General features: G+C 42.5%; 1 protein-coding gene across 8 annotated transcripts in view; it reads right to left on the bottom strand.

Moving 5' to 3' along the window:
- Positions 1–914: 914 nt before the first annotated feature.
- rapgef2b (Rap guanine nucleotide exchange factor 2b) overlaps positions 915–25,858 on the bottom strand; it is a 61,441-nt gene continuing 36,497 nt past the window's right edge. For 3 of the 8 annotated variants that reach the window (XR_003890702.1, XR_003890705.1, XR_003890706.1), the window contains 23 exons: positions 21,842–21,973; positions 18,220–18,397; positions 17,092–17,228; positions 16,495–16,653; positions 15,959–16,111; positions 15,686–15,850; positions 15,110–15,217; positions 14,817–15,020; positions 13,986–14,094; positions 13,365–13,641; positions 13,080–13,237; positions 12,337–12,577; positions 11,875–12,258; positions 11,573–11,784; positions 10,519–10,642; positions 10,069–10,092; positions 8,721–8,944; positions 8,324–8,491; positions 7,812–7,961; positions 7,007–7,205; positions 6,293–6,816; positions 5,161–5,563; positions 915–3,340 (listed from right to left, as the gene is read on the bottom strand). Coding sequence is in view for 2 of the 8 variants with exons in the window: in XM_029846928.1 (XP_029702788.1) it covers positions 5,211–5,563; positions 6,293–6,816; positions 7,007–7,205; positions 7,812–7,961; positions 8,324–8,491; positions 8,721–8,944; positions 10,069–10,092; positions 10,519–10,642; positions 11,573–11,784; positions 11,875–12,258; positions 12,337–12,577; positions 13,080–13,237; positions 13,365–13,641; positions 13,986–14,094; positions 14,817–15,020; positions 15,110–15,217; positions 15,686–15,850; positions 15,959–16,111; positions 16,495–16,653; positions 17,092–17,228; positions 18,220–18,397; positions 21,842–21,973 (4,383 nt within the window). In the remaining 6 variants the exon portion in view is untranslated. The remainder of the gene's footprint in view (positions 3,341–5,160; positions 5,564–6,292; positions 6,817–7,006; positions 7,206–7,811; positions 7,962–8,323; positions 8,492–8,720; positions 8,945–10,068; positions 10,093–10,518; positions 10,643–11,572; positions 11,785–11,874; positions 12,259–12,336; positions 12,578–13,079; positions 13,238–13,364; positions 13,642–13,985; positions 14,095–14,816; positions 15,021–15,109; positions 15,218–15,685; positions 15,851–15,958; positions 16,112–16,494; positions 16,654–17,091; positions 17,229–18,219; positions 18,398–21,841; positions 21,974–25,858) is intronic. The other 5 variants (XR_003890704.1, XR_003890707.1, XM_029846928.1 and 2 more) reach the window with 4 other exon arrangements.

Raw genomic sequence — 25,858 nt, 5'->3', positions numbered from 1 at the left:
GTTAAGTGAAGGACTGAAGCATGGCTGAAACAAAAGAAATCAAATGCATCCCCCCCTGGTGGCAGGATCCAGTAAGGGAAGAGGGGAAAAAATAACGGAATTCCTCACCCGGGCTTCAGATACCAGATGATGGATTTATGCCTTTCAAAATAAAATATCAATTTTTTTAAAGGAGAGGAAGGAAGCAATTACACTTGAATTGCCAAAAATCTATTTTGCAGCAAGTTTGTCAGCTCTTGCAGCCAACGTTGCTGCAGGAGTTTTCCTTTGTGGTGTTAACACTAAATTGTGTGTAGTTACACAAGCTTTTGTGCACTAGAATGATGAAGGCACCTCCTCATCCCACGCTGCAGGACTGCACCTCAGTTTTTGGTGATAGCGGTGGGCCAATTATTCACTTCCATTATTCGGGAAGCGTGGAGTGTGGACCTGGGACACAGCGTGTTCCATCATGACAGATCAACATTCAGGATGTCGAACTGAATTAGAATAATTCAGTTATTGCTGATGCGCTGCGGCGGATCGGGACTGGATACCGGGTGAGGAAGAGAAGGAACACAATAAAAACATGAGGTTGATTCGAATCTGAAAGCAAATCAGCAAATGTGTCTTCTAACTCTTGATATTTGTTCATGTTGAGCTACAGAAAGAAGCTTTTGACGGGCAGATTTGGAATATTGAAAAGGCACAATGAAGAACCACGGTTTATCACATATGTAATTGACCTCATACATGGCAAATAGTAAGTTACTCGTCAGCAGAAATCATGAAATTTTTTAAAAAATATATAATTATGCATGGTAATTATTTATGACCACTGTATCCGGTTCGTTGATGAGAAACACCCCCCCGTTAGCAACCAATTGTGGAAATGTTGACATTTATTTTAGCAGGTAAAACGCCTCTCTAGCAATCATTGGAGTTATTTTAGGATTTTATTTTCAAAAAATATTTTGTTTGCAATTTTGTGCTAACACGAAATACATATGTTTTATATAGACACACACAAATGATGGAAAAAAGAAATTAAAGATGCAGAAGAGATGTAAAACCTAGGTGTTGATTCTTTATGCAGTATTTATTGATTCCCAGCTTCATATAAACTGGATGTTGAGGCATAAACATAGTACATTTGAACAAAAATATAACCAATATTTACAATTGTTGTATTAAAAATACAAAAACAACTGATACATACTCCACCAATTGTCTTTTTAAAAGACATACAGGTCAAAGTAGTACAAGAAAGAATGAAGAAAAAGGTCACCAGCTAAATGTACATTTCTCACTGACATCACACATCAAATGGAGTAGCAGTTCTACCTACTACACTTATCTTTACGCTTGTACGTTTTTGTGCAACTTTTTGTTTTCCGAAATAGGACCGAGCCCGCTAAATATGCACATTATCTTCAGAGTTGAATGAAAACTGAATGATTCATGTTACCACTGTATTAAAACAAATTATTAACAATCTATCTGCAGCCATTACAAAAAAAGTACGATAACAAAAGAAGATCCAGGAAATCATTAGCGTGTAGTCACAGAACACTGTGGAAAACACTGCACTCATTCATCTTTTTTTAATCAGTTTGTAGTTTTCATGACTGATCAATGTGATCAGTGCAACTCAGTGAAAGAAGAAAACAACAAAGTTTCTTTTTGTTCTGATTGGCAGCCTTGAATATTTCCTTCATGTCGGGGGCGAAACCAGAACAAATCCTTCAGTCGTGGCCGGCGGTGGCGAGATATGCTGAGGAGCTGGACGCAGCGTTAGCGATATACATACGGTGTCTGCGGAGCTGTAACAGAGGAGCTTCTGAGGATCAGTCTATTAACACAACAGCAGAGGGAGGAGCACTGCGACACCCACTGGCCACAGGAAGAATAAAAACAATGTTCAGAAATGTCCAGTTTCATCTTGTACCGAGTCTCGACCCGTCTGGGGAAGGATCCTGGATAAGGCATTTTCACTCCACTATTGCTTGATTCAAAACTGCTCATGGAACGAGTGATTTGTGATGAACGACAAGCATGCAACGAAACCTATGCAATCATGGCATCATAAGGCGCTTCGGACATTCCCAAAATGTGTCATGGTGTTTTCAAGAAGCCAAATCTGGTTCTGCGTTGATATAAGACTGTACAAGGTCCTTCCTAGAAACAGTCAGCTGGGGGCTCGCATGCATTTTTACACAGCTTCTGTGACGCGCCGCCGCCGCCGATGATGACGATGATGATCCCCTCCGCTAAGCGAGTGCTGGCTCAGTTTGTACATGAACTCAGAAATTCTCATCTGATTACAACAGTCCTCCAAAAATGTCTGACATCAGCTGGACATCTTCTCTGCTGCAGCTGCACTTGTGATTTAGTTACTGGGTGTAACACAAAGTCCGACACGTCCGCTCAACCAGCTCTGTGCTTTTAGATCTCACCTACAGGCCAGTTACACAACACTGTTCTGTCATTGTAACAGCTGGGAAGTGGATAATGGAAGGCTTTAGAGACCAGGCGAGCTCTGGTATTGAGATATGTTCACTCATAGCCCAGTATCCAGGTCGAAATATCTGGTAGAACATTGAAAATTGTGCTGAAAGTGCTTGTTTTAAAAATCCATGTGTGGTTTTACATGATACTGTGTGTGTGCGTGTGTGTGTGCACTGTATGTGTAGGTTCCGTCTACTGGCCGCCAGGCTTTTAAACCAACCCACAATAAGCTTTCCCGTGTAAAACATGGGATAATACTGGATGTAAAGTTCAAACACAGAGATGAGCTCACTTCTCTTTTCTGCCCCCAGAGTGCAATTACAAAAAAAAAAAAAAAATCTAGAAGCGTCAGTTCTGTCTGTCTTCACTTGTTTTTAAGGTAGGAAATGAGAAAGTGCAGATGAATCTCAACACGACATGATGCTGTTGTGTTAACAGGTGAGTCTGGAGTTTTCTTCACTTGATGGAGGCCGTCTTTACTAACCAATGTGGTTGCTGCCTTTATGTAGCCAGGTCGACCCCGCTCACCCTCCCGGCAACAGTCAGCCTTCTGTAGTCCGTTTGGTCTCCCCAAAAGTGCCAGGCATTTAGTTATTGTCTTTGACCTCTATCTCTTCTTCACAGTATTTTTCTTCTTCTTTTTTTTTGCATGCAGGGCCATTCAACCCCCTGATGATGCTTAAGGCGGGGGAGGGAGACGAGGAGGCAGGCACATACGTAACAGATGATAGCTCCACCGGTTCTGTCTCTGTCAGTCCCGTTAAATTCCGCGCATCCCGAATTTGGAGGACTTCAAGTTACTGCAAAAGGAGTTCCAGTGTGGCCCCTCAGACCGCGGACACCTGCTCATCATCTGTAAAAAGAAAAAAACAAAACAAGGATTTGTAACTGTCATGTTCACGTTTGTCGGAACACAAATGTTGAGGTGTTGGGAAAGTCTGACGCTCACTAGAGGTCAGGAAGGTGCCCCGGACAAAGAACAGAACCTCACAGGAAAGGATATGGATGAATGTGGTTACCTTCTTCCTGTAGCGTGTACAAAATATAAAAATGCAGCCTTGAGCCCGTTTTTAAGCTATCGACACAAGTAAATGAACCCGCGGCTGCATGCGGTGTAGTCACAAGCTGTTGGAACCTTTCACTTTTCATGCTTGGTTATGTTGACACAAAGATTCTCTCATCAATCTGCACCCAATACCCCAGCATGACAAACTCAGCGTGCAATGGCATAGCTTTGCAAACGTGCTAAATGTGGGAAACCTTCACTCAGTACTTTGTTGAAGCTGCTGTGACATCAATTACATCCTTCAGTCTTCTTAGGTGTGACACTCCTGGATTTGAGGATATTCTGACATTCCTCTGCAGATCCTCTTAAGCTCCCCCAGGCTGGACAGGGACTGTCTGTGGACATTTTCAGGTCTCCAAGCCGCGCCTGGGCTGTCTTGGCTGTGTGCTCAGGGCTGCTGTCTTGTTAGAAGGTGAACCTTCGGCCCTGTCTGAGCCCCTGAGTTCTCTGGATTAGCTTTTTATTTAATATATCTCTGGACTTTCATCTGCTCTGTCTCCCTGTCCTGGCAGCAGAAAAACAACCCCACTGCATGATGCTGCCACCACCATTCTTCCCCATAGGGACGGTCTGGAGAAGGTGAGGAGTGGTGCCTTGTTTCAGCCAAACATGATGAATCTGACCTTAGAATTAAGGCCAGATAGTTGCATCCTTGTTTCTACAGGCAGGTGCATTTTTGTATACTAAAGATGGGCTTTCATGTGCCCAGATTGCTCAGCCAGGTCTGATAAGAGTCCCAGATGTTTTCAGAATATTATAGAGTCCACTGTGCTCTTGGAAACCTCCATTGCAGCCTTTCTTAGCTGTGTGCCTCGATACGACCCCGTCCTCGACCCCAGTTCTTCTCCCCTAATGCGTCTTTCCAAACCATTTCCCCATCAGCTGAATTTTTCAGGGCAGGACTCAATCAAGGTGCAGAAACATCTCAAAGATGATCAGAAGAAGTTAAACAGAAGACCCCAATAGCTTAATTTTGAGTGTCATAGCGCTAAATACTAAAGGGTATTGAGTATAGATTGGTGAAGGAATGCTTGATTTAAAAAACAAAGTAAAAATCTTGGCATAAACTTGCAGCATAACTAAATACTAAAGAATGAAAGGGTCTAAAAAGCTTCTGACTACACGAAAAATGGTCAGAGAATTGGAATATTTCACCATGATGAAGATATGATAAATCATTCAAAGTAGGCAACAGGCGTGCTCATCCCAGTGTTGCTGTAATGGTGATGCAGGTTGGTGTCAGGTGTGTGCTCGTGAAGGAGGAGGGGGATGCAGATGACACTGTGCCTGCTGATGGATGCTGTTCAGCAAGAAGAGAGGAGGCAACAGCAGGATGTGGTGGAGTGCTTCCAGTCTGACCAGTATGACCCATGCATGAGAATAAACTGGGTTAAAGGTGAGGGTCCCACTCTAATTCAACAACTCCCAGGTCATCAATACCAAATGAAGTTCAGTATTTCTGGTTGAAAACTGTTAACTGGAGCGGGACATGGTCCTGAAGAACATGTAAAGACTTGTGTGGGGAAATGGTCTCAGTCCAAGTGTTTCTGATGACATGCAGGATCATTGCAGTGGGGGGGGGGGGGGACCTAATAAATCACTTTTACCTGCCTGAGAGAGAGAGGGGCCCTGCCTGTTAACTGCTGTACACACACTGTCATGGTCTGGGACTCCCTGCGGTGTGTTGTGCCACTGGCTTTGCCTTCCTCAGAGCCACTACTTTGGAAGACTTGGACTCACCCTCCTCTTCCTCCTCGGCCTCTTGGTCCTCAGCTGGTGAGCGTGTGCGTTGAAGCCGTTGGTGGGCCTTGTGGGAATCTGGCGACTGTGTGACCATGCGCGAGCGCTGCAAAGCTGTTGTGTAGTCCGGCGGCCGGCGGCCCGTGTGGGTTAACGTGGACGTGGTAGCTGTGGGGGGTTGCTGGTGCCCATCTCCGAGGTCAGAGATGGACAGGGCAGTGTAGCCAGGGGGCGTTGGGGGGGGCTCGCGGTAGCGGCTTTCTTTTCGTGCTGAAAGACAAAGAATTACAGATGAAGATAGCAAAACTCCAGCGTATAAAGGCCATATTATTGAATCTACTATAACTATGACACTGGAAACATTCAGTTTCACAAAGGACAGTAATAACTTTATAAATCCTGAACACAGTTCTTGTCAAATCACAACAGGAGAAGCTTTATAATGTATTTATGGTCTCATTGAAGCGTTTGGATGGCGCTTTAGTATCTGTAGAATCGTGAGCCAGCGAAGCCCTTATCAGCTGCTTGCTTTTTTATCAAACCAGTGCACATCCTCCGAGGCCACTCAGTGGCTTCCGGCATATAAATCTGGCATGCCGACATTTTATTAGTGTTGTAAAAGCAATAAAATAGCAGCCATATAGATAAAACCAGATTGCTCAGCCTAACAGGAGAAGAGTGAACAGAACAGAACAGAACGACAACATTAGAAGAATTTTAGTTTAGGATTCTGGGAAGTTATGGCTCTTGCGAACTGCCTCTGATCACAAAAGAAACAAAGGGCATAGGGAGCATTTTATTTCTAATTATTTTATGTTTTCGCAGTTCCCACCAAACCTGTGATTATTAAAACATACTTCCTTGAGTATGTGCGATATGTGTAATATTCCATATAAAGTTAAGCTGCCAGTTAATGTGTGAATAATTTACTGGTCAAAATTGTTTACACTTGTATTAATTAACAATTAAAGCAGCAGGGCTTTGCAGTCTCTCACTCACAAAGTAGGCCTTTACCCCCAGCGGTGATGGGGGACGGGGAGGGCCGGCCGAGCTGCTTGGCCTCCTCTGATCCAGTGGATGTGATGCTACTTGTTTCTGGGTCAGCATTGATATCTTTTCCACCTCTCCTCTTAATGGTCCCAGTATCACCCTCAGAGTCTTCTCCCCAGTATGCAGCCGAAGATGAGGAGGAGCTGGCAGATGCCCAACTCCCCCTGGCTTGGGCTGCCCAGAGAGCAGCAGATCCCCCGAGTAAAGAGTCTGGTCCTCCGGGGGGAAGTCCACCAAGGCCACCACCGCCCCCACCAAAGGCTAAAGTCTCCCAGCTGCGACCCTGCTGCATGGTCTGGATGTTGTCATGGGACCCAGAGGAGCAGGAGGTCCAGGAGCCGCGGCCGCTGTCTGCAGCGTCGAGGGAAACGCGATCTCCCTGATCCTGAGTCAGCTCCTCTGAACTGGGAGAGGAGAGAACTGTGGGGCAGCCGGTGTAAATGCCCCGACAGTCCTGCATGGATGAGTAGGACCTGTAAAACAACACCAGTAAACCTTTATGGTCCAATAAACCCATCAGAGCAGTTATCCCCTCATATGAATTTGAAGGTGCTTCAAAATAGGAAAAAGATCAATGTAATTAATATTCCCATACTAGAAACAGTCACTTTGCATATTTTACATTGGCCCCTGACAAACTAAAGCAATTTTATGTCTTCCTACCCCAGGCTGTACTGGTCAGGGTCAGTGGTGGCTCTTCGCTCCAGCCGCGACCCACCAATGTGCGACTCCCCAAGTCCAGAGTGACGGAGTCTCCTCTCATCCTGAGCCATGTCAAAAGACGAGTTGCTGACGAGGCTGGAGCGAGAGGAGATCTCACTGTGGCCCGAGTCCGAGTAAGCATCTCCCATTCTTGTGTAACCTGGAACAGAAGGGGGGTAAAATATTATTCCCAAGCTCTCTCTCTGACCTGTTCCACCTCTGAACACTACAGAGTTTAACTCTCAACCTCCACTTAAAAATCTTATGTCAGTCATTCACGTTAAATGAGACATAACTAAAAAATTATAAAATAATTGAAGAGGACCGTTTCCAAGCATGCCAACTGGCACTTGCCCAGTGAAAGAGCAATTTACTGTCAGGTTCGGGGCTTCTGCACTGCTGACGTGAGGATTTATATAAGACCAATTATAGAACTGTGAGAAGTCTATGTATCAGCATATATGGCCTGAGTAATACTTTCAATTCTGTCTGTACACATGTAAACTAGTTCAAAAGAAGCACAAATAAACATTGCTTCAGATGGTCAGGGTGCTGCCCTTGCTTGCTAACTAGTTTAGTCCATCTAAACTGGTTTACAACGTTGACCAGATGATTTAAACTCTACAGTGAAACACATAACAGCAACACACAATTGATCGAAAATGTGTAATGTGCTTTTATATCCACCAGGTGGCATCTGTGATACATCTAGTTGATGTGAAGGAGAACAGAGGAGCTGGTGGTGGAGGGAGGATTAATGGCTTACCCTTCTTGGGCGAGCTCTGAGGGGAGGTGGGTGGGGAGGAGAGTTGAGAGGAGGCGTTGGACATGGTGTCCTCTGGCTGCCTGCGGTGCCTTTCATTCCCCTCCTCTGACAGAGACAGAATCTTCTTCAGAGAATGAGGAGAGCTGGTGCCTGTGGATGTGTAAAAGATGAATTAGCATGAGGAACACAGTCAACCCCTGAAGGAAAGAGAGGAGGCTAAACTGGCATTGTTTGTCCTTTTTTTTGTTCTGATTTGTTCGTGATTTCAGACTACCTCTAGGTGGCAGCAGTATCACAAATGTTTGTTGGTCTAAAAATGAAAAAAGACCACTAAAATGTAGGAATACTTCTTTTCACTTAACCCACAAATAGAAAGCAAAAATTGACAACCAATATACACAATGTTCCATTTACACCACAGTTAGGACCACATGTTAGATTTACTTTTCAAATTAAAATGAAACCACTGAACACAATCAAAATAAAAATGTCTTATCAAAAAGGCTCCATACCAAATGGTGGCAGATCTTTAACTGGGACTTTCTTCCTGGATGGGTAAAGGGCTACAGCAGGAACCTGCAGGGCCTGGTTTCCTTTGGCCAACTGACCCCTCTGCTGGCTGGCAGCTCTTGATACAACAGGTGAGGTGTCTGGTCTTTTCCCACTAGCATTCTTAGGCACTGTTAGAGGTTGGGAAATGTATTTTTTTATTATTCTAATGTTATATGTGAGAGTAAAACTTATTAGAGGCAACACTTCTATATGCTTTTAATGCTTTAACATTTTAACATTAACGTTAATATTAAAAATGACTTCAGCACACCCACCATTCTAGGGTTTCAGTGTCTGAATTAAATGCGTACTTCGGCAAATCTAAAGTCTTGAATTTAAACTGTGCTGCACACTCACATGTGCTGATGGAAGGTTCACATTGAAGGGAAAGTGTCTGCAGACTGTCCTCATTAGTCTCTAGGCTGAGTTTGGACAGGTACTGCTTGACCTTCCTGGCCATCTGGGCATCCTCGTAAAGCTTTTTGGCATTCAGGAAGGAGCTGCGGCGTACACGCTTCTTGTGCCCTCCTGTCTGGGTGACGTCAAGCACTGCTGCATTGGCACTACCTTGGCTCAGAGAACTGTTTACACAGCCAGCCACACACGCAACATGAACAGGAGCAGATATACAGGCACGGACGTAAGACGGACAAAAAGAAAACAGACAAAATGCATTATAATACAGGTTGTGCCAGTTTAATTGTAATACTAGAGGGCTACGCAGAGAGGTATGTAACGTTCCGCATGCAAAGAGCAGCTTTAAGCATTTCTGTTAACTTGAAAACATTCCAAACATTCCAGACAGTGGGGGAGCAGGTGGGTGAGGAAGGATTGAGAAAACAACAGGGAGAAACAAAGAGGGAATTCTGCAAAAGTAGCATGAACATAGTCTACATTTCTGTGGTCAGACCTGGAAGTAGACATATTTAATGCTTAACAAATGATGTCAGTCAAACAAAGGGCATAAGAGTGACTCACTGAAAAGTCACGTTAGTTCGATTGAAAGTCATCTCTTAAGAATTCTCACAACTGCTTCTATTATGTCCAGTAGCTTATACAATTCTTAATACTGCATGGATGCTAAACCATTCAAACATTTTTAAGCATTTGGGCTTTTCAAAAATCATGCTAAAATGTTCATCCTGTGCCGACACCCTGTATTTTCAAGATTATTTAAATAACTATAAATCCATTTTCCCCATAACTGCAATCTAAAGTCACAGTGGTCTTCCCATAATTACAAGAGGCTCAATGTGTTTCTATTTAAAAGTCAAAATAAATGCCTAATGCAAAACAATGTCCTATTTGACCACAAGAATGTAAAGTATGATTTTCAAAAAGACACTATTAATATTTGTAGAATCTCTGGCTGTTTGAAGGCAACAAAAATAAACGTTAAGCTGACCAGAGCAGCATATATACTGCAAAAACCAGAAAGGTCACATTTGCTCTTACAAAAACTAGAGTTTAGTTGAACAATAATTATTGTTTGTATGTTTACAGTATAAAACAACATTTAAAATAATCCAGACTCCTGTACTGTTAGCAATAGCGACCTCTCTTTCATTGGATAGCTTTCAGTTAGGGTCAAGCAGCATTAAAGGGCAGATTCCATTCAAAGGTTTGGATGCAACTGACGCAGAAGTGGCAGAAAACAGGCTCTGGATGCAGGGAGGGCTCTAGGTTATACTGTCAGCAGACTTACCCTAAACTTCTCCATTTCTTCTTCCTAGAGGGTGGGCCCATGAACAGAGACGCATGGAGGGAAGGGGTGGATGGGTAGAGAGAAGAGAAAAGGAGACAAAGCTTAGGAAAGGAAAGACCACCAAGACCACTGAGAGGAAGCAGTTTCACCAAAGACCCATGTGAAAAAGAGGAAATCAAATGGTAACACCAGTAGGAAGTCCCATAATTTGAAACACACTTTGATAGCGGCACTGTGCACATCATATGGCAAAAATATGTAAAGAGGAAACAGCTGCCAGAGGGAATACTTGTCAGAAGAAACAGCTGCAGGACAAAAGCGTGATGCAGAGACCTTGACTGAACCATTGTGAACTGAATAACATCTCAGAGCTCGCTCAAGCACCGTGTCTCCAGAGAAGCTAAAGTTTCAGTAATAATCTGGTATGTGGCTGCAGATTTATCACCCTACCTGGTCCGGAACATGAGGGCTGGGTCCATGTTGACAGAGGCCATTCGTCCAACATGGCGAATTTCTTTGGCGATCATCCTCAGCTTCTCAAAGTTTACCAGGCCGTCCACTTTAGAATCATTCCCTGACAAGTACAGAGCAAATGGAAAATGAAAAACAATTCTTTTCACACTGCACAGATGAGCAAACTAATACAAAACAGAAAACCAGATATCCATAAAACCAGGATAAGGGTGCGGTTCAAGTCAGGCGGTATGCTGCAGGGAATTACAAACTGTTTTTCCCTTGCTTCTTCTGGAGTGTATATTTTGTGATTAAGATTGTATGTTATTGTATATTATTGTTTATTCATTGTATTTGTATTACAGTGATCCCTCGCTATATCGCGTTTCATCTTTCACGGCTTCGCTGCTTCACGGATTTTTTTTGCGAGTCGTTCATTGCAGTTCTCAAATATAATCGAAGGTGGCATATCCGTTTATAAAAATCTTCTTGCTCAGAAAAAGAAAGAGCGCCAACAACTACCCATAACAATGTTCTTCTCTCAGAGAAAGACTCCTGCGCCTTCAGTAGAAACAGACGCTCCAGCGGAGCGGAGTCAGGACGCAGAGGCTCAGCTGGGACTGGGAAATACGCGAGTGACAATGTTTCCAACCTTGTATTACTAGATTAAAATTATTGTTTTAAACAAATTTTGGGTTTTAAAACAGGTTTTGATTTTTTGTTTCATTCTATAGTTCAGTATTGCATTGTAAAATAATAAAAAAAAAAAAAAGCTGACTACTTCACGGATTTCACTTTTCGCGTGTTATTTTTGGAACGCAACTCCCGCAATAAACGAGGGATCACTGTATATGAATAGTGTTACATTTTCTCTTTACTTGTTTTACTGTTTTTTCTGTGAGTTTGTGGAGGTTCTCTCGGGTCCTTTGGCCTCTTCCCTCATTCCAGAGTAACACAGGTTAGGTTTACTGGTTTATAGTGTGTTTATTGTTCTTACTGGTTACTACTATAGTGTTAAAATAAAACATATATTGCATTTTCTAAATTCTACCTTCATGTAGGAAGGTGAGGTCCTTTTTGATGACGGGGAACAGGGGGATGATTGGAGGCTGGAGGTTTTGATTGTTGAGCACGTTTCTGTACTTGGCCATGTTTCTCGACGGGTCAAAGAGGTCTTGAAGGTCCCCAAAGAGTTTCTCGTATTTGCTGGGCACCTTCTCCCATGTTCCCCTCAGTCTAGACACTGGAGCCAAGTTCAACCCACTGTGAACAGAGACATGATGCATGAGAAAGAATATATTATTTATAGAATTGCAAAGTATTGCAGATTGCCAGAGTTTACTGCATACACACCTAATGATGGCAAACATGGAGCTGAAGTTCTTGCACTCCCGGCAGTGCAGAGCAATTTTGATGAAATGCTTTATAGTCTTCATGCGTTTGAGCTGATTGGGCTCCCTCGTCACCTCTGTGGCCACCCAGAAGGTCTCGTGGTTGATGGCCTCCTCAAAACGCTTCAGGCTGGCCGAGCTCAGCTTCGATCGCAGCTTAAACAGGTCGTCGATGTACTCTGTGGGCTCGATGGCGCAGAATAGTTCGAAAGCTCGCATGGAGAGCTGCGTGGCAACCTCAACCGTGCTGAGCTGCAGCAAAGAAATCTGGCTTTCTCGCAAGAGATCCTGAGCGTCCTCATCTGAGCATAACGTCTCTGTCTCCATGTTGCTCTTCAGGTAGTATCTAAAGAAAGAGGGAGGGAAATGTTACGGGTGAAATGTGGACCTCAGCAAGGTCATTATTTTGAGGTTGCATCATTACCTGCCACTCAGCTGAATCCTGTCAGCGAGTTTGGACAGTTGGTCTGGAAGCCGCCTCTGTTTGATGACACCCTCTGGTGTGACAGATACTTCACAAAGAGAGTAAGCATCTGCTGCTGCAGTGAGGGCAAACTCCCTGATAGCCTGAGCCACCACTTCTTTAGCCGTCGTGTCTTTCCCAATCATGATGTATCGAGACTGCTGATCCGCCTTGAAGACTCGTAAAACCTGATCCGTCATATCTGGAGAAGCATAAACACACGGATATTGTCATGCTGAGCGTACACTTTCCCAGCACTACATTTTAGGAAAAGCACAGATGTGCATTTAGAAGGAAAAAATATAAACTCATTTATTCAGAAATGCAACCCTACGAATCATATGAACTAAAGTAATTTATTAAATCAACACCCTTTTGTTCCTGTAAAAATTTCAAAGGTCACGACTGTCAGCTTGACTGAATTATTGCTTGTAAGTATGAAAAGCAGATTAGCTGTGTTAATGTTATGTGAACAAACTCCAGTAAAGCAGCTGATTAATGACTTAAACTGGAACAAAGACGTGACTGTGTGAAGAGAAGCATCATCTCTTATTCTCATTCGGTATGACAGGTACTGGAGAACACGCGTGATGGAGCAGTTCAGGAACATGGAACTTGACTCTACAGTTATACTGAGGCATTTTAATTGTGGAAATGTTCGATCACATGTTTCAGAATTTATTTCTATTGTCTAACAAACGCACCGGGCTGGTTGTTGAAGTCTAGGATGCGGTGGTGGGACTGCAGAAGGTCAGGATTAGACGAAGACAGGTTTCCACTGACAGGCAGAGGTTGTGGGATCTGTTTGGACTGCTTCATTCCCACAATGCTGTCATCTTGTGATTGGCCCACGCAAACGTCACTATGGAAACAAGAGGGTATTACAGGGAGGACACTGCAGTTATGACAATGCAAGACAGGGGGCGACATTACCGACAGTATGAGTTTGGAGGTAAATCCTTACTGATAAAAGAAAAAAGTTTTATTACTTGTAGGGTTTGGGAGGCAGGATGCTGGTGAGGGTCTTGTCAAAGATCTTCTTCAGCTTGTTGCGTCCGCCCACTGTGTTGGTTTTTGCTTTCTTGCTGGCCTTCTCCAGGCCTATCACTTGCTCCACATCTACAGCCAGGTCAGGGATAGAGTAGCGGCTGGCTTTCTTGATGTCTCCTATCTTCGGCAAATGGGGTGCACCGTTCTTCCGATCATGTTCTTCCTCAGCATCTAAGTCATGGTCATGTTCTGGCCTGGTTAGCAGCTCTTTAAACACTAGATGAAGGAGGAGGCAACAGGCAATCAGCACAACTAGTATTCCAATACATACATAAAAATAAATAAAGCCCAGAAATGAAAGCTACATTGAAAAACTTACTTTCTTTAAACTTTAAAAATGCGTGTCTATCTTATTCATTAAATATTATGTCCCAGGGGCTTTCTCTCTGGTTTGAACAATTAAGTTGGGTTATAATTGATTTAAAACACCAGTTCTGGATATTTGCTTGTGACCCCCGAAGGAGGAAAATCATCCCACTTCAAAGAATGCAACAAACAATTTCACCGTAATTCTATACAGCAGAAATGCTTTTTGGGAGGCTTTAACTCAACACATTTACCTAAAAGGTTTGTTTTCACAGTTATGGATAAGTGGGTGTTATTCTTCAGAATCTCATTAGCTTTGGTGAGCTGGACATTCTCAAAGTTCTGTCCATTGACTTCCAAGATCTGCACAAAGAAGATGACAGAAAATTAGTCTTGATTTTGAGGAGATTTTCACTTCAAAATGCAATAAAATTACAAAAACGAATTATTCTATATAGCGGGAAAAAGCAGTAAAATACAATGCATAGTGGCTCATGAACCTTTAAACTGTTTGTCTTCTATAAATGGGATCACATACAGTATTTGCAGCTAATAAGTATGGGTTGTACCCAACATAGGTAGTTTTTAAACTTTGCTCCTGAGAATCTGGTTGTCACTGACATACAAGGCTTCATCCTTGTTTAGGGATCTGCAGCCTCATTACATTTCTTCTTTATGCTCAATTAATGGAAAAATGTCAAAAACTGTAGTCATAAGCATATATATATAAAAAAACAATGGTTCTGTAAATATATCAGTTTCTCCTCTTTCATTTGGGGAAAAACAGCTTAGGACTATTTGGAGGCGAGAGGGTTTGACTAGCATCCAGACTTTCTCAAAAAGGTTTCAAGGATTAAGAGGCTTTTCTTAAACCTTTGCAGAGTGTGAAAATAGTTCAAGTTGTAGGAAAGCCCAGAAAAGGAAAGTGCAGCTACTGGCTAATTTTTAATAGAAGTTAGTACAAGAAATTATTACACAGCAACAATAAACTCTAACACAGAGAAGATGGGTAGCAGAACTGTTTTTTCCTGTGAATTGTACTCTTTAGCCAAGTTTGAGAACAATTAATAATGATGACATCTTACTTGATCTCCACGCTTAAGGCCGACTTCTGCTGCCTTGCTGCCTGGTTCCACAGTATCAATAAATATAGGGAAACCTTTCTCTTGGCCACCAAGAAGGCTGAAGGCCAACGGAGAGTCCCTGGCTGACTTTGTGAGTGTCACCAGCCGTGGCTTGGCTTTAGCAGCACATGCTATATTTAACAGTCTGAGGTGCCCACACATTTTCTAGGGGAGAATACACAACGGTATATGAAAAAGATGGCACGCACAACATATTTCCGCCTCTGAATAAACCATGTTGTTGTGATACTTACTTCTTTCTCCAGATTGTTTTCAAACTCTTCCAGAAAGTGAGTCATTGCAAGGTCACCCTCAAAGTCATTGAAGTGATTGTTTACCCACAGCAAGACGACCCGTGTAACCTGCAAAAATGTACACGAGCAACATGAGTATAGTGGTCGGCGTTTTTGGAGGTCCCATTCTTGATAGAAACAAATTACAGGTTTGTAAAACTGGAACTGATGAGGACGGTTCTGATAATAATTATCATCATTTATTTCCTGTTAACTGCAGCCTATCGGAGTCCATCTCATCGGTCACTGAGCGAGAGGCAGGAAAATAGCAACAGGCCTTCAGTCAATTGCAGAGCACACAAACTATTCATTCACCCGCTCAAATCAAAGGGCAATTTGGAGTCTCCAATCATCCTACTCTGCTTGACTTTGGACTCCTGGATGATGTGAAGACTGAATGATGTCTCTGTACAAAAGTCATGCAGGTTAGGGCAAAAGTCCAGAGGTCGAATCAACCCGAGAACCTTCCTGCTGTAGGGTGACTGTGACAGCAACCACAGCTGAGCCCATCATTATGGTGTTGCTTCTCCAATGTACCTTGTCCCTGAGACTTGGGTCGTGGAACCACTCCAGGAGCTTCTTGCCCACGACCATGGGGCTGGAGAGAAAGGTCCTGTACGTCAACAGGAAGTCCTCGATATAAGTGGGGTCCACCACCGAGTGTTCCTCTACCAGATGCATGGTGAGACGCTCCGCTGTGCCCTGTTCAAAATAGTTGTTGCATTTGACTCATACAATCTGACATACACATAACATACCGATCTGAGCCCTCCTTCACTGTGAACCTTGAAGTCATAATGTAGTTTTTACCTTGATGACAATGTGTCCCTTCCTGGTGCCTGTGCGATCAAGTTCTCGGTGTTCTTTGACCATAACAATCTCTCCTTCCTCTTCCACCTTCTGCATGTTTTTCTCTACTTGGTTAAGAATACAGCAGTAGTCCTGCTGGGCTATACACACAAACTGGAAAAGACAGGGGAAAACAGCAAAGACAGTCCCTGAGCAATTATTTTAAATGCTTTACTGCTCTGTGATACATGTTTTGCTAATGTTGCCGCTTGAAGCATTAATAATCTACCCATCCTTTTAAACTGCTATGTCTACTTAGAAATGATGTGAATGGGGAGGGGATCTCCCTAATTACAAGAAAATGTATTTTAATTATTAAAGATGCCATTTCTGATGCGCAGTCCAGATCATTCAAAAAGTAAAAACGTTTTACTGGCTCTTTATTGTCTCTTCAGATGTCTGATGAAGAAAGTAGGACGTTTGTGCTTCAAGAGCTTCTTCTTACAACAAGGTGCAGATGAAAATCAAACAATCAGAGCCCACCAACAAGAACCTACCTGGCAATCATCCACTTTGGTCTTCATGACACCCTTCATGTACTCCTTTTCCATGGTTGGTGACACCCCGAAACTGTTTCCCATACAGAGGATCTCTGTCCGGCCCTCAGGGTACGTCACCTCCACCGAACCATTAAGGATGACTGACCATGAGTCCAGCTGAAGTCAAAAACAATAACAGCTAGTTTCAAGAATGAAAAATGCGATCCTTACATTAACAAACTAATATTCCTGACTGCTATTATCATTTTATAAGTTGTTTGTCCATCAAATCTAACTATGTACAAAAACAAAAAGGGACTACAACTATAGGAGATGTTTAAATGTAGACACAACATTAAAGTCAACATAACCGTGACACGTTTTATTTTTGTTTAAACACTATCATATCTAGAGGGAAGACAACTTTATCAAAGGAGGAATGAGGAGCAGTAACTTTAGCTGCCTAAAGGCTTTGTGATGAGGGCAGTCTGAGAGACAGCTGAGAGTTAATAGAGCAGAGAAAAACTTAAATGGAAGAACAAAGACTCACTCGAGTACAGCAGTGGAGCTAAAGTTTTGGTCTCCTGAGAGACTGAAACATGTAGACTTGCATACCTCCTCTCCATCGTTCAGGACGATGGTGCCTGCGCGTTCAACCACGGCGAACACCATGACCGCGCAGAGTTCCCTTCGCACGGACATGGTCATGTTAGCAAATGCTGGCAGTTGATGCATGAATTCCAATAATTGCTCTGTGAGTGTGACAGAAGAGAGAGCAGAGGAAGTGGAGGAGGTTAAGGAAGCAAAAAAAGGAGCAAAGTCTTGACACCGAGGAGCGAAGGCAGCGCTGTGCTTGGCAAGCTTTCATTGCCCTCACTTCAAGCCAAGGAGGCATGAGCATCAAAATGGATCATCACCACAGGGAATAATCAACAGAGGAATAATCACATAAAGAACAAAGGAAAAAAAATCAATACAATTGATAACATGCACAGTAGCCAAGAGTTTTTGCTGACAACAATGACCTCAAAGTGAGTTCAGTCAAATAGATAACATTCAGCGCTCTGTCAAATTTAGCTGTCCAAAGTCTGAATTATGGACCTGGTTTGTGGTTTAAGCCGGGCGCCTGTTCTCGTATCTCGTAATGTGTTCAGGGAAAAAACAATACATGAGTTTGCTTGGTTTTAATATAGTCTGCAGCACCCAATTCTGGGCTCTTATCTCTACATCTACCAGCCTGCCCCACCCCCTGGATGGCCTGCCACAGCCTGGCAATCTGACCTGTGCCTGGCATAGCAACAATATTGTGTGTGAGGCTGGGGGAAGCATTAAAAGTTTAATGTGCTGGGAGAGGTGAGATGAGAGTATGTGCCAAAGTGACCTAGAAAAGCTTCTGAGCTGAGGGAGGGGTGCACCATGAGGCGGAATCAGGAGGGGGGAAGGGTAGATTGGTTAGTCCTCCTGCACACCAATCTCCTCTGGTCCACATCTGCCACCAAATTCTTAGAAAGTATTTTTTGATGATAAGAATTACTCAAAAGTCTATGCTTTAAAAGAATAGGCTTTTGATAAATATCCGAATATATGCAGACAGACTAAAATGTGGCATGGACAGAAAAATAGCTTTTGTGATTTACCGGTACACTGATTGCCGATACTTTAAAGGCTGAAAATAGAAACTGTGCTGCGAAAAAATTCATTTACAAAATAGCAAATAAACCTAAATTTAACGAGGGTGCTCACCAATGTCATCGTCAGTTCTGTCCATGGGGTCCTTCTCCAGGCAGTCCCGCACGATGTCCCGGCTCATGAGGGGGTCTGACGACCGCTCGATGTCCTCCTCGTCATCATCCTCCTCTGAGTCCACAGCAGTCTCCGGCAAGCCGCTCAGGTCCATGTCCCCTGGCTCGTTTTCTGTGGCCTGCAACAATGGGAAAATAAAAGTTATTTATTCATAATTCAATCAGAATGTTTGGAATTTGGTGCCCCCATACAATGTTAGCTCTTCAGCAAGCCGCTGGCAGACCATAATGAAAAAAGTTGCTGTCCAATGAGACAATCTTTAAACACAGATTATTGTCCAGAGGAACCCCGAGTATCATTCAAAACATAAACAGATGTAAATAAGTTATCTAATGATACGGTGATAGATAACAGGAGCCAATGTTTGCAATAAAAAAAATCAGTTGCAGGATGGCGCAGTTCCAAACATATGCACAACTAGAAGTCAGCCTCTGTAAAACAGATTTGACCCATTTCGTAAAACGGATCAAACATATTCAGTGCAGTATTACGATGGGCATCAACACCGCATACTGAAAAATCTGCTATGCATAATAACAAGCTCATTAACTTCCACCATTTCTTTCCTCTCTCCCCTCAGCAAACGCTGCTGCTTGCTTCACAGCCATACTCAGTTCTTTGAAAGCATAAGAAGAAGAGAAAAACTGTGGTGTAGCTGAAGAAATGAGCAGAAATGAGGAGCAAAAGCAATGTGAGTGCTAGTGATGGAGTTTGTCAGCCATCATCACAGTACAGGATTCAGATACTTGACTGAGAGGCCTGACTGCCTCTTTTATGCTCACACAAAATGAACACTTCTCGGGCAGGAAAAATGGGATCAAGACCCAGCCATCCAATACAGAAGCAAGCTCTCTTACCTCAAGGGCCTCAAACTTCTTTATAGAAAGAGAAGAAAAGGTTGCCTTTGCAAAATGCCCACAAAAACCCACCAGCAGACGCATCTTCACCTCCCAGACCGCCAGTCTGCTTTAAATTTTTCAGCGCTCGCAGTGCCAGTCGCTCCCTCACAGCCTGTGTCATTCCTACTTCACCGACATGTGAAAAAGGCTCTTTAATGATTCAGGTCAGTGTCAGAGAGGCCATCTGGGCCAGACAGCGCACACACCCAGGTGGGAGGAGCAGATGATCACATGAGCACATCTGATTACAAAATTAAGGCAAAATTCAAATCAGAACCACAAAAAATAAAAAATAAACCCAACAACTAAAATCAGGTTCAAATAAACGTCTCATTTTGAAATAAGGACCTTAAACATTTCTATTCTGCTGCAAATATATGAAGGAGCACCAGCTCAAAACTGTCACACAGACATTGTGACAGACACCACAGTGATATTGTACCATGTGATCAAATCATGTGTTTTAAATATAGCTTAAGTGTGAGCCTTTGTGCCTGTGCACCAACTCATTCTCGTGCCATCTATGCATCAAAAGCCCATAAATGTGCACCAAGCTTTAAGAGTCAGCGGGCATGTCAGGTGCTGTTAATATTTCATAAGGACTATTCTTGGATCAATGCTTTCAACATCCTTCTGCAAGACCAATTTCATGTTTTATTCACATACAAAACAGTGTACCATGCTGCCCATGACGTGAGAGTGATGTAGCGTGCTTCCATTGTAGAGAAACTAAAGGAGGAGGACATCAAGACAACAGCATGTTCCAAAGTTCCAACTATCAAGTACAACTATTTTTGTGTTCCATCAGTTCTTTGTTTGACTTGATCAGATTCTTCAGAAACAGCCCCAGGGAAGACCACAAACACAAGCACATCATCACCTATCAACCTGTACCTGTAGCTAACAATACCAAAGGAATGTAAAACAGTTTGGAGGGTCATGGCAGTACACCGTTATACCAGGAGATTAGACTTAATCCATTGGAAAATTTTAATTTGGGTGCTGTGATTGGTTTAAACATTACAGGCAGGTGTGGGGGTTGGGGAATGGGGGAAGAGGACGATAAACCTCCTGACTGGCAGATCAGATGTGGTGCACAGAAAGTCAACGTGAATCTGAGAGGTCAGGAGAGGGTGCAAACTGCAGATTACCTTCTTAACCTGTACAATAAAAAAAGAGGCAGGAGGAAAAGGGAGATTAATTCGACAGTTTTCTATCATACAATTAAAAAAAATCATCGCATTGAAAAACGTGTTAGATTCACTTTCAATGTACATGATTTATCGTACAAATCATGGAGGGTGCAATGACAGACTTCATTTATCACAGTTAAACCACACATAGCATAACTAAACACAAGCTGAGCCGCAGCAAAATGTATAGAAGCAGAGATTGGGTTTTTGTAGTAGGTACACGGAGCGACTGCAGCTGCTACATGGAGAATGAAAGTAGCCCGTATAGGTGTTTGGCAAAACAGGAGAGAAAAGACAGAGACCACAAAGATGAAACTCTAAGCTACAAGAAAATGGCGATAAGACTGGGATCACAGATTGGGGACAGCTGAGCCTGTTGAACTGCCCAGTCAGCTACAACATAGCTAAACAAGACCACAAACGCACATTTCTATGACTGAAGTGCATCTATATGGGTCAGAAACACAAAAGACTATTTACACAGTTCAACCTGATGATCCAATACAGAAACAAACCAAGTCAAGAAGCGCTGTGCCAGACCAAAATTACTGGCACAAACACAAACACACCCAGCAGGTGACAGAGTTTAGGGCAAATAGGCGGGCCGCTTGGTGTTAAGAGGATTACGTGAGGGGTTTGAGGCAAGTCCGTAATTGTAAGATTTTGTGGGTGTTCTTTTGAACTAAATTACGGGTGATTTACATCTGGGGGTTAGTACCATTAAAAATATTCAACTTTTGCCTGCCTCAAACCACAAAGCATATTTAGAAATCGTATGCTCATAAAGCTTTTTATCATACCTGACAGGGTGTTCTGTACTTCCGCTTTGAGGCAATCAACAGCAGAGATGGAGTCAAGTTGAAGGCTGGACCACCTGCTTACAGCCCCCAGCCTGTCTGCTCATATCCCGCTGAGCAGCGACAGTGTCCCATTAAAGTCTTTAAGCCCATTTTACCACCAAGCTTTAGCATATGTCCCAAAGTTCTCTTGTCCTACTTAACATGTGATACCAGAAGAGTGAAATTCATTGTTTTGTTTCCCGTTATCAAGCTGCTCATCACTTCATATATATGAGACATGAGTACTGAGCCCTTATAAACAGAAAATAACACTTTAAGATATATTCTTGTTGAAGATTCAAACAAGCGGATACTGATCTGGATAGACAGCAGGGATATTAAACCGGTAGCACCAATTTTATCACTTCATTTTGTAAAAATAATACAATCAATACTTGGAGAGCAACCCTTTAGCAGTCTCTCCAAAATTGTTGCAGCTGTTGCTGGGGTGAAAATCGCTCCGCTCAAAATGAAGACATGATAGAATCAACTGAAATCATCTCAACAAATGCTGGCCCATCCCAGCGAATGGTCGGGTGTAATCATGCATCCAAAAAGTCTTGATCGCTTCACGTGAGCTATCCAGGGGCGTCCAGACTGGGGAACCACAGCGCCAGGGTGGCATCCTTACCTGGTAAATGTCTGACAGGCTGCTGCTTCCAGAGTCACTGGTGATACTACATCCCGAGTGGCTTGAAGAGACGTGGGTCACCTGTGGGTGCAAGCCGTCAGCCAGGTGAAGTCTGCTGAAGTCTGCGGGGAGCTGCATGTACACACATACACAACATACACACACAGATGGTAAGTATGAGCCAACACAGTCGCCACCACCGCTCACTCACGCTAACGCTCATGACGCCAACCACATGAAGTATGATCATGTATAATCAAATAAATGATTCATGAAAAATGGTTGATGCTCTAATCACAAAGCATAAACCTAAATGTCTATTGCATTTGGTGACAAATCACCCTCAAGTTTCACAGCACACTTGGCAGGTTGTTTAAATAAAGTCCTGGAAGGTTAAACTGTTTATTTTCATAACTCGCATGAAAAGTGGCGCATGCATCACGGAGGCACTAATTAATGTGCGCGGCTAAATGAACGGCAGGCATTAAAGTGGGAACCCCTTTGAGTAAATTGGACCATATAAAGTACTGGAAAGTCTGGTGGAACTTGCTGCATTCTAAATGAGCCAACCAACTTCTCTTTCCAGGGAACCCTGAAATGTAAAATAGATCAGATATTCCCATCGGGTTTTTGATAAATAAAATATTAACGGTTAGAATGAGATGTCGAGACGTGTGTATGCAGAGCAATACACTGAATACAATATTAATCTGCAATAGAATAACCTCAACATGTCAGTTAATCATCCATGTGCTTTTCTGTATTAATCAAAAAACAGTTGGTTTTCAGCTGCCAAATTTGACAAAACAGGGAGGAAAATCCTTGAGGATATTCTCCACTTGACACTTCAGTGTCAATAAAAATCCACATATTAGTCCGTAATTATATTAGATTATTACTACACATCCCTTCATCATTTAAATCTAATCGACTGTGTGTAGAATGTTAGGATCATACACTAACTTTGTATAAATCAAGCAAATATTTAGATTTATTGTGTCTTTCAGATGCAGTGTAATGCATCAAAAGCAACTAGAATGGAAGAGGAGTAAAATGTGAATTCCATTGAAATGATAAACTAGTTCTTAATGTGAATAGTTTATGCCTAGATGTTTAATTTACAAATATATATTTGACATTCTGCGGGGGAACCTGCTTAAAGCTGCTTCCAGCTCTACATCTGGCAACGGAGAAAGATCGCTATTAAAATTTTATATCTGAAATTCAAAGTGGTTTATTTTAATTGGGTTATCTCATTTATCATAGGGCATCAACACTAAATGCAAACATATGGTGCAAATAGAGTAATGTGTATCTTCTTAGTTATTTATGTCTTCCTATCTTTTGTGAATTATAGATGTGATTTACGGATTATTATGTGTGTGGAGGTTTCTTGAGAACTTTAATACTTTTGATTCAGTTTGATAAAGGGGGGTAAAGAAAATCCTTGCTTTGGTGGTGGCTAAAAACTTAAAGTCAAGTACTTCCCCACTCGTCTTGTTGTTTACCCATATAAGACCCGACAGATGAACGGCTCGACTTTAAGCTTCTCCTGTGTGAGCTGCTGCAGGTAAAATGACTGCTGCAATCAGCCTCAAAATGCACAGTGGGGTGAGAAAATCTACGCTGTCTTGAGTATCCTCCAGAGGTTGGTCTCAACCGTGGCAACTGTGATGTCACACTGTCATAAAAAATGCAACATAATGGACGAATATATCCTGGCAGGTTCATTTGCAAGTAAATGATTGGAGCTGTCATCTGCACTTGGACTTGCTCCACACCCAACGACACAGAGCGCTGACGTACTCGTGTGCATAGCAACTTCATTAAAAACGGGGTTTGTGAGGGGAGAAAACCTGAATTGCTGCCAAAATCACTGGATTCTGGAAACTAATTTTGACTAAAACGCTTCTTAAATTTGATGATCTCTCCTGTGATACCATTTCGAGATAGGGCAAGATATTTGGAGGTCTCAGATTTGTTTTTGGGGAGGGAATAATAGAAAACAAGAGATCTATCTACAATAGATCTTCATCCATTAACGGCAAAAAGGGGGCCAGACACTATAGTTTCTGAGGTGTGAATCAACCGTGGTGCGTCAAAGATTGCTATCATGTTTAATTATTTGGTCCACTGCACTCACTAAAAGAACTGAGTAGAGGGCTGAGCTGTCTCTAACCCCTGTGAGCCTCTTATTTCCCAGACCTTCAATTGGTTGACTTCATGATGAATGCCTCCAGCTGAAGTTCACGGTGCTACAGTATTATTGCAGCCTGAATATGATGGTACTGTTGTGATTAATCATTATCTGTCACTAACTGCATTAATAAGGCCTTTCAAACACAGACCATGGGACTGGTCGACATGTCCATAATAATAACATTCAAGCTTCCACAGCCAGCTGCCTAAATACAAACCCCTCCCCCACACAGAGACAGAAATATTGAGGGGAAAGGAAAGGGGATAAGAGGAAAGGATAATATACACTTAATCCTTTCACTCCACTCATTTAGGTCATCTGTCCATCAGTCAATAAACCAGGGTCCATGCAGCATGTAATCCACTAACCTCTGTGGCCCCAGTGGCATGAAAGGGATGAGATGAAGACCAGGACAACAATAAGGACTCGTACTCATTAAGATTTCCCATGAATTCCTCAGCAACATGACAACACAAGTCCAATTAGTTGTTAAGCAACAATAATGGACAAGAAACTACGGTAGCATGCAATGGTTTGAATATTATATAATAATAATATATAAGTGCAATGGTTATAGTTAAGCTTAGTATGAAACTACAACTATTTTCCTACCTTATGCAGGCTATTTTGTTGTCCCTCGGCTCTAAATTTGTTTCCAAAAATTAAGTGATATAGGTAAAGTCAGCAGCAACGCACACAATCAGCTCTCGGGTGAGATGGAGGCATCATTCTAATGCCCGAGCCACAACACCCAGATCTGCCCGCATGCAAGCAGATGTGCTGCTCCTTAAATTACACCATGCAGACCTAATGACCTAGATTGCATGGTGGAAGCCCTGGCTGGCTCTCAATCTCTTTACAGCCTTTGTATGCAAGGGATGAATGCTGCCACTACTGTAGATTAGATCTCCGATAGTGTGGGTGGCCATGCCAAAAAGAACCTTATATGGAACATAAACTCTTAGCCCAACTGTCAAAATAATAAATAAGAATAATTATACTTTTTTAGTACTAGTGTTTGATTAAGTGGGCTGCTATGTGTGTGGGGCTTTCCTACTGTGACAGTGAAGTAAAAAGTTGTGATAATAAATGACGATAGACAGATGGATAGATAGACAGATGGATAGATAGACAGAGATAGATGTTGGATGGTTAGATGGATAGAGAGAGAGAGAGAGAGAGAGAGAGAGAGAGAGAGAGAGAGAGAGAGACAGAGAGAGAGAGAGACAGAGAGAGAGAGAGAGAGAGAGAGAGAGTCTGAAGCATTGCCAAAAGACAAATTCATAAACACCCATCATAACCTACTAAATCAAAAGGAACAGCTTTTACAGCTAAGATAAAACGAAATTATGAGTGGACATCATTGGTCTCCTGAGGAAGGATAAGCAATTAGGAAATTACACATCCAGCAGCCGCCTGCTACATATTCTAACATTCATATTATAAGAATGGGGGGGGGGGGTAATATTGAGTTTACACATGGTGTAAAGTGGGGTTCTTGCTGAGATAAAATAATATTTATAAACGGTTTGATCTACATGCTAAAATCATAACAAGGCAAATTAAAACTCCCTGCAGGGGACATGAAGAGAACATCGAGTGATGAAAAGGTGCAAAAATGTAGTGAAAGAAAATGTATTGAATGTGAATTTCTTCACCCTTGTCCCAATTTTGCACAGCTCAAATTTACAATATTAACAAGATTTCCACTCACAATCTATTTTTAGCTGTACTTGTCTGGCAGTAACTATTTAAAATTCTACCTTGGAAAAGAATACTTATCAACTTGAATTACTGTGGTACTTGTTGGTGAGTGA

The sequence above is a fragment of the Takifugu rubripes genome, chromosome 14 (assembly GCF_901000725.2).
Source record: "Takifugu rubripes chromosome 14, fTakRub1.2, whole genome shotgun sequence".
Lineage (NCBI taxonomy): Eukaryota > Metazoa > Chordata > Actinopteri > Tetraodontiformes > Tetraodontidae > Takifugu > Takifugu rubripes.
The sequence above is the reverse complement of the archived record's forward strand: the minus strand, read 5'-3'. Positions and strand labels throughout refer to the sequence as shown.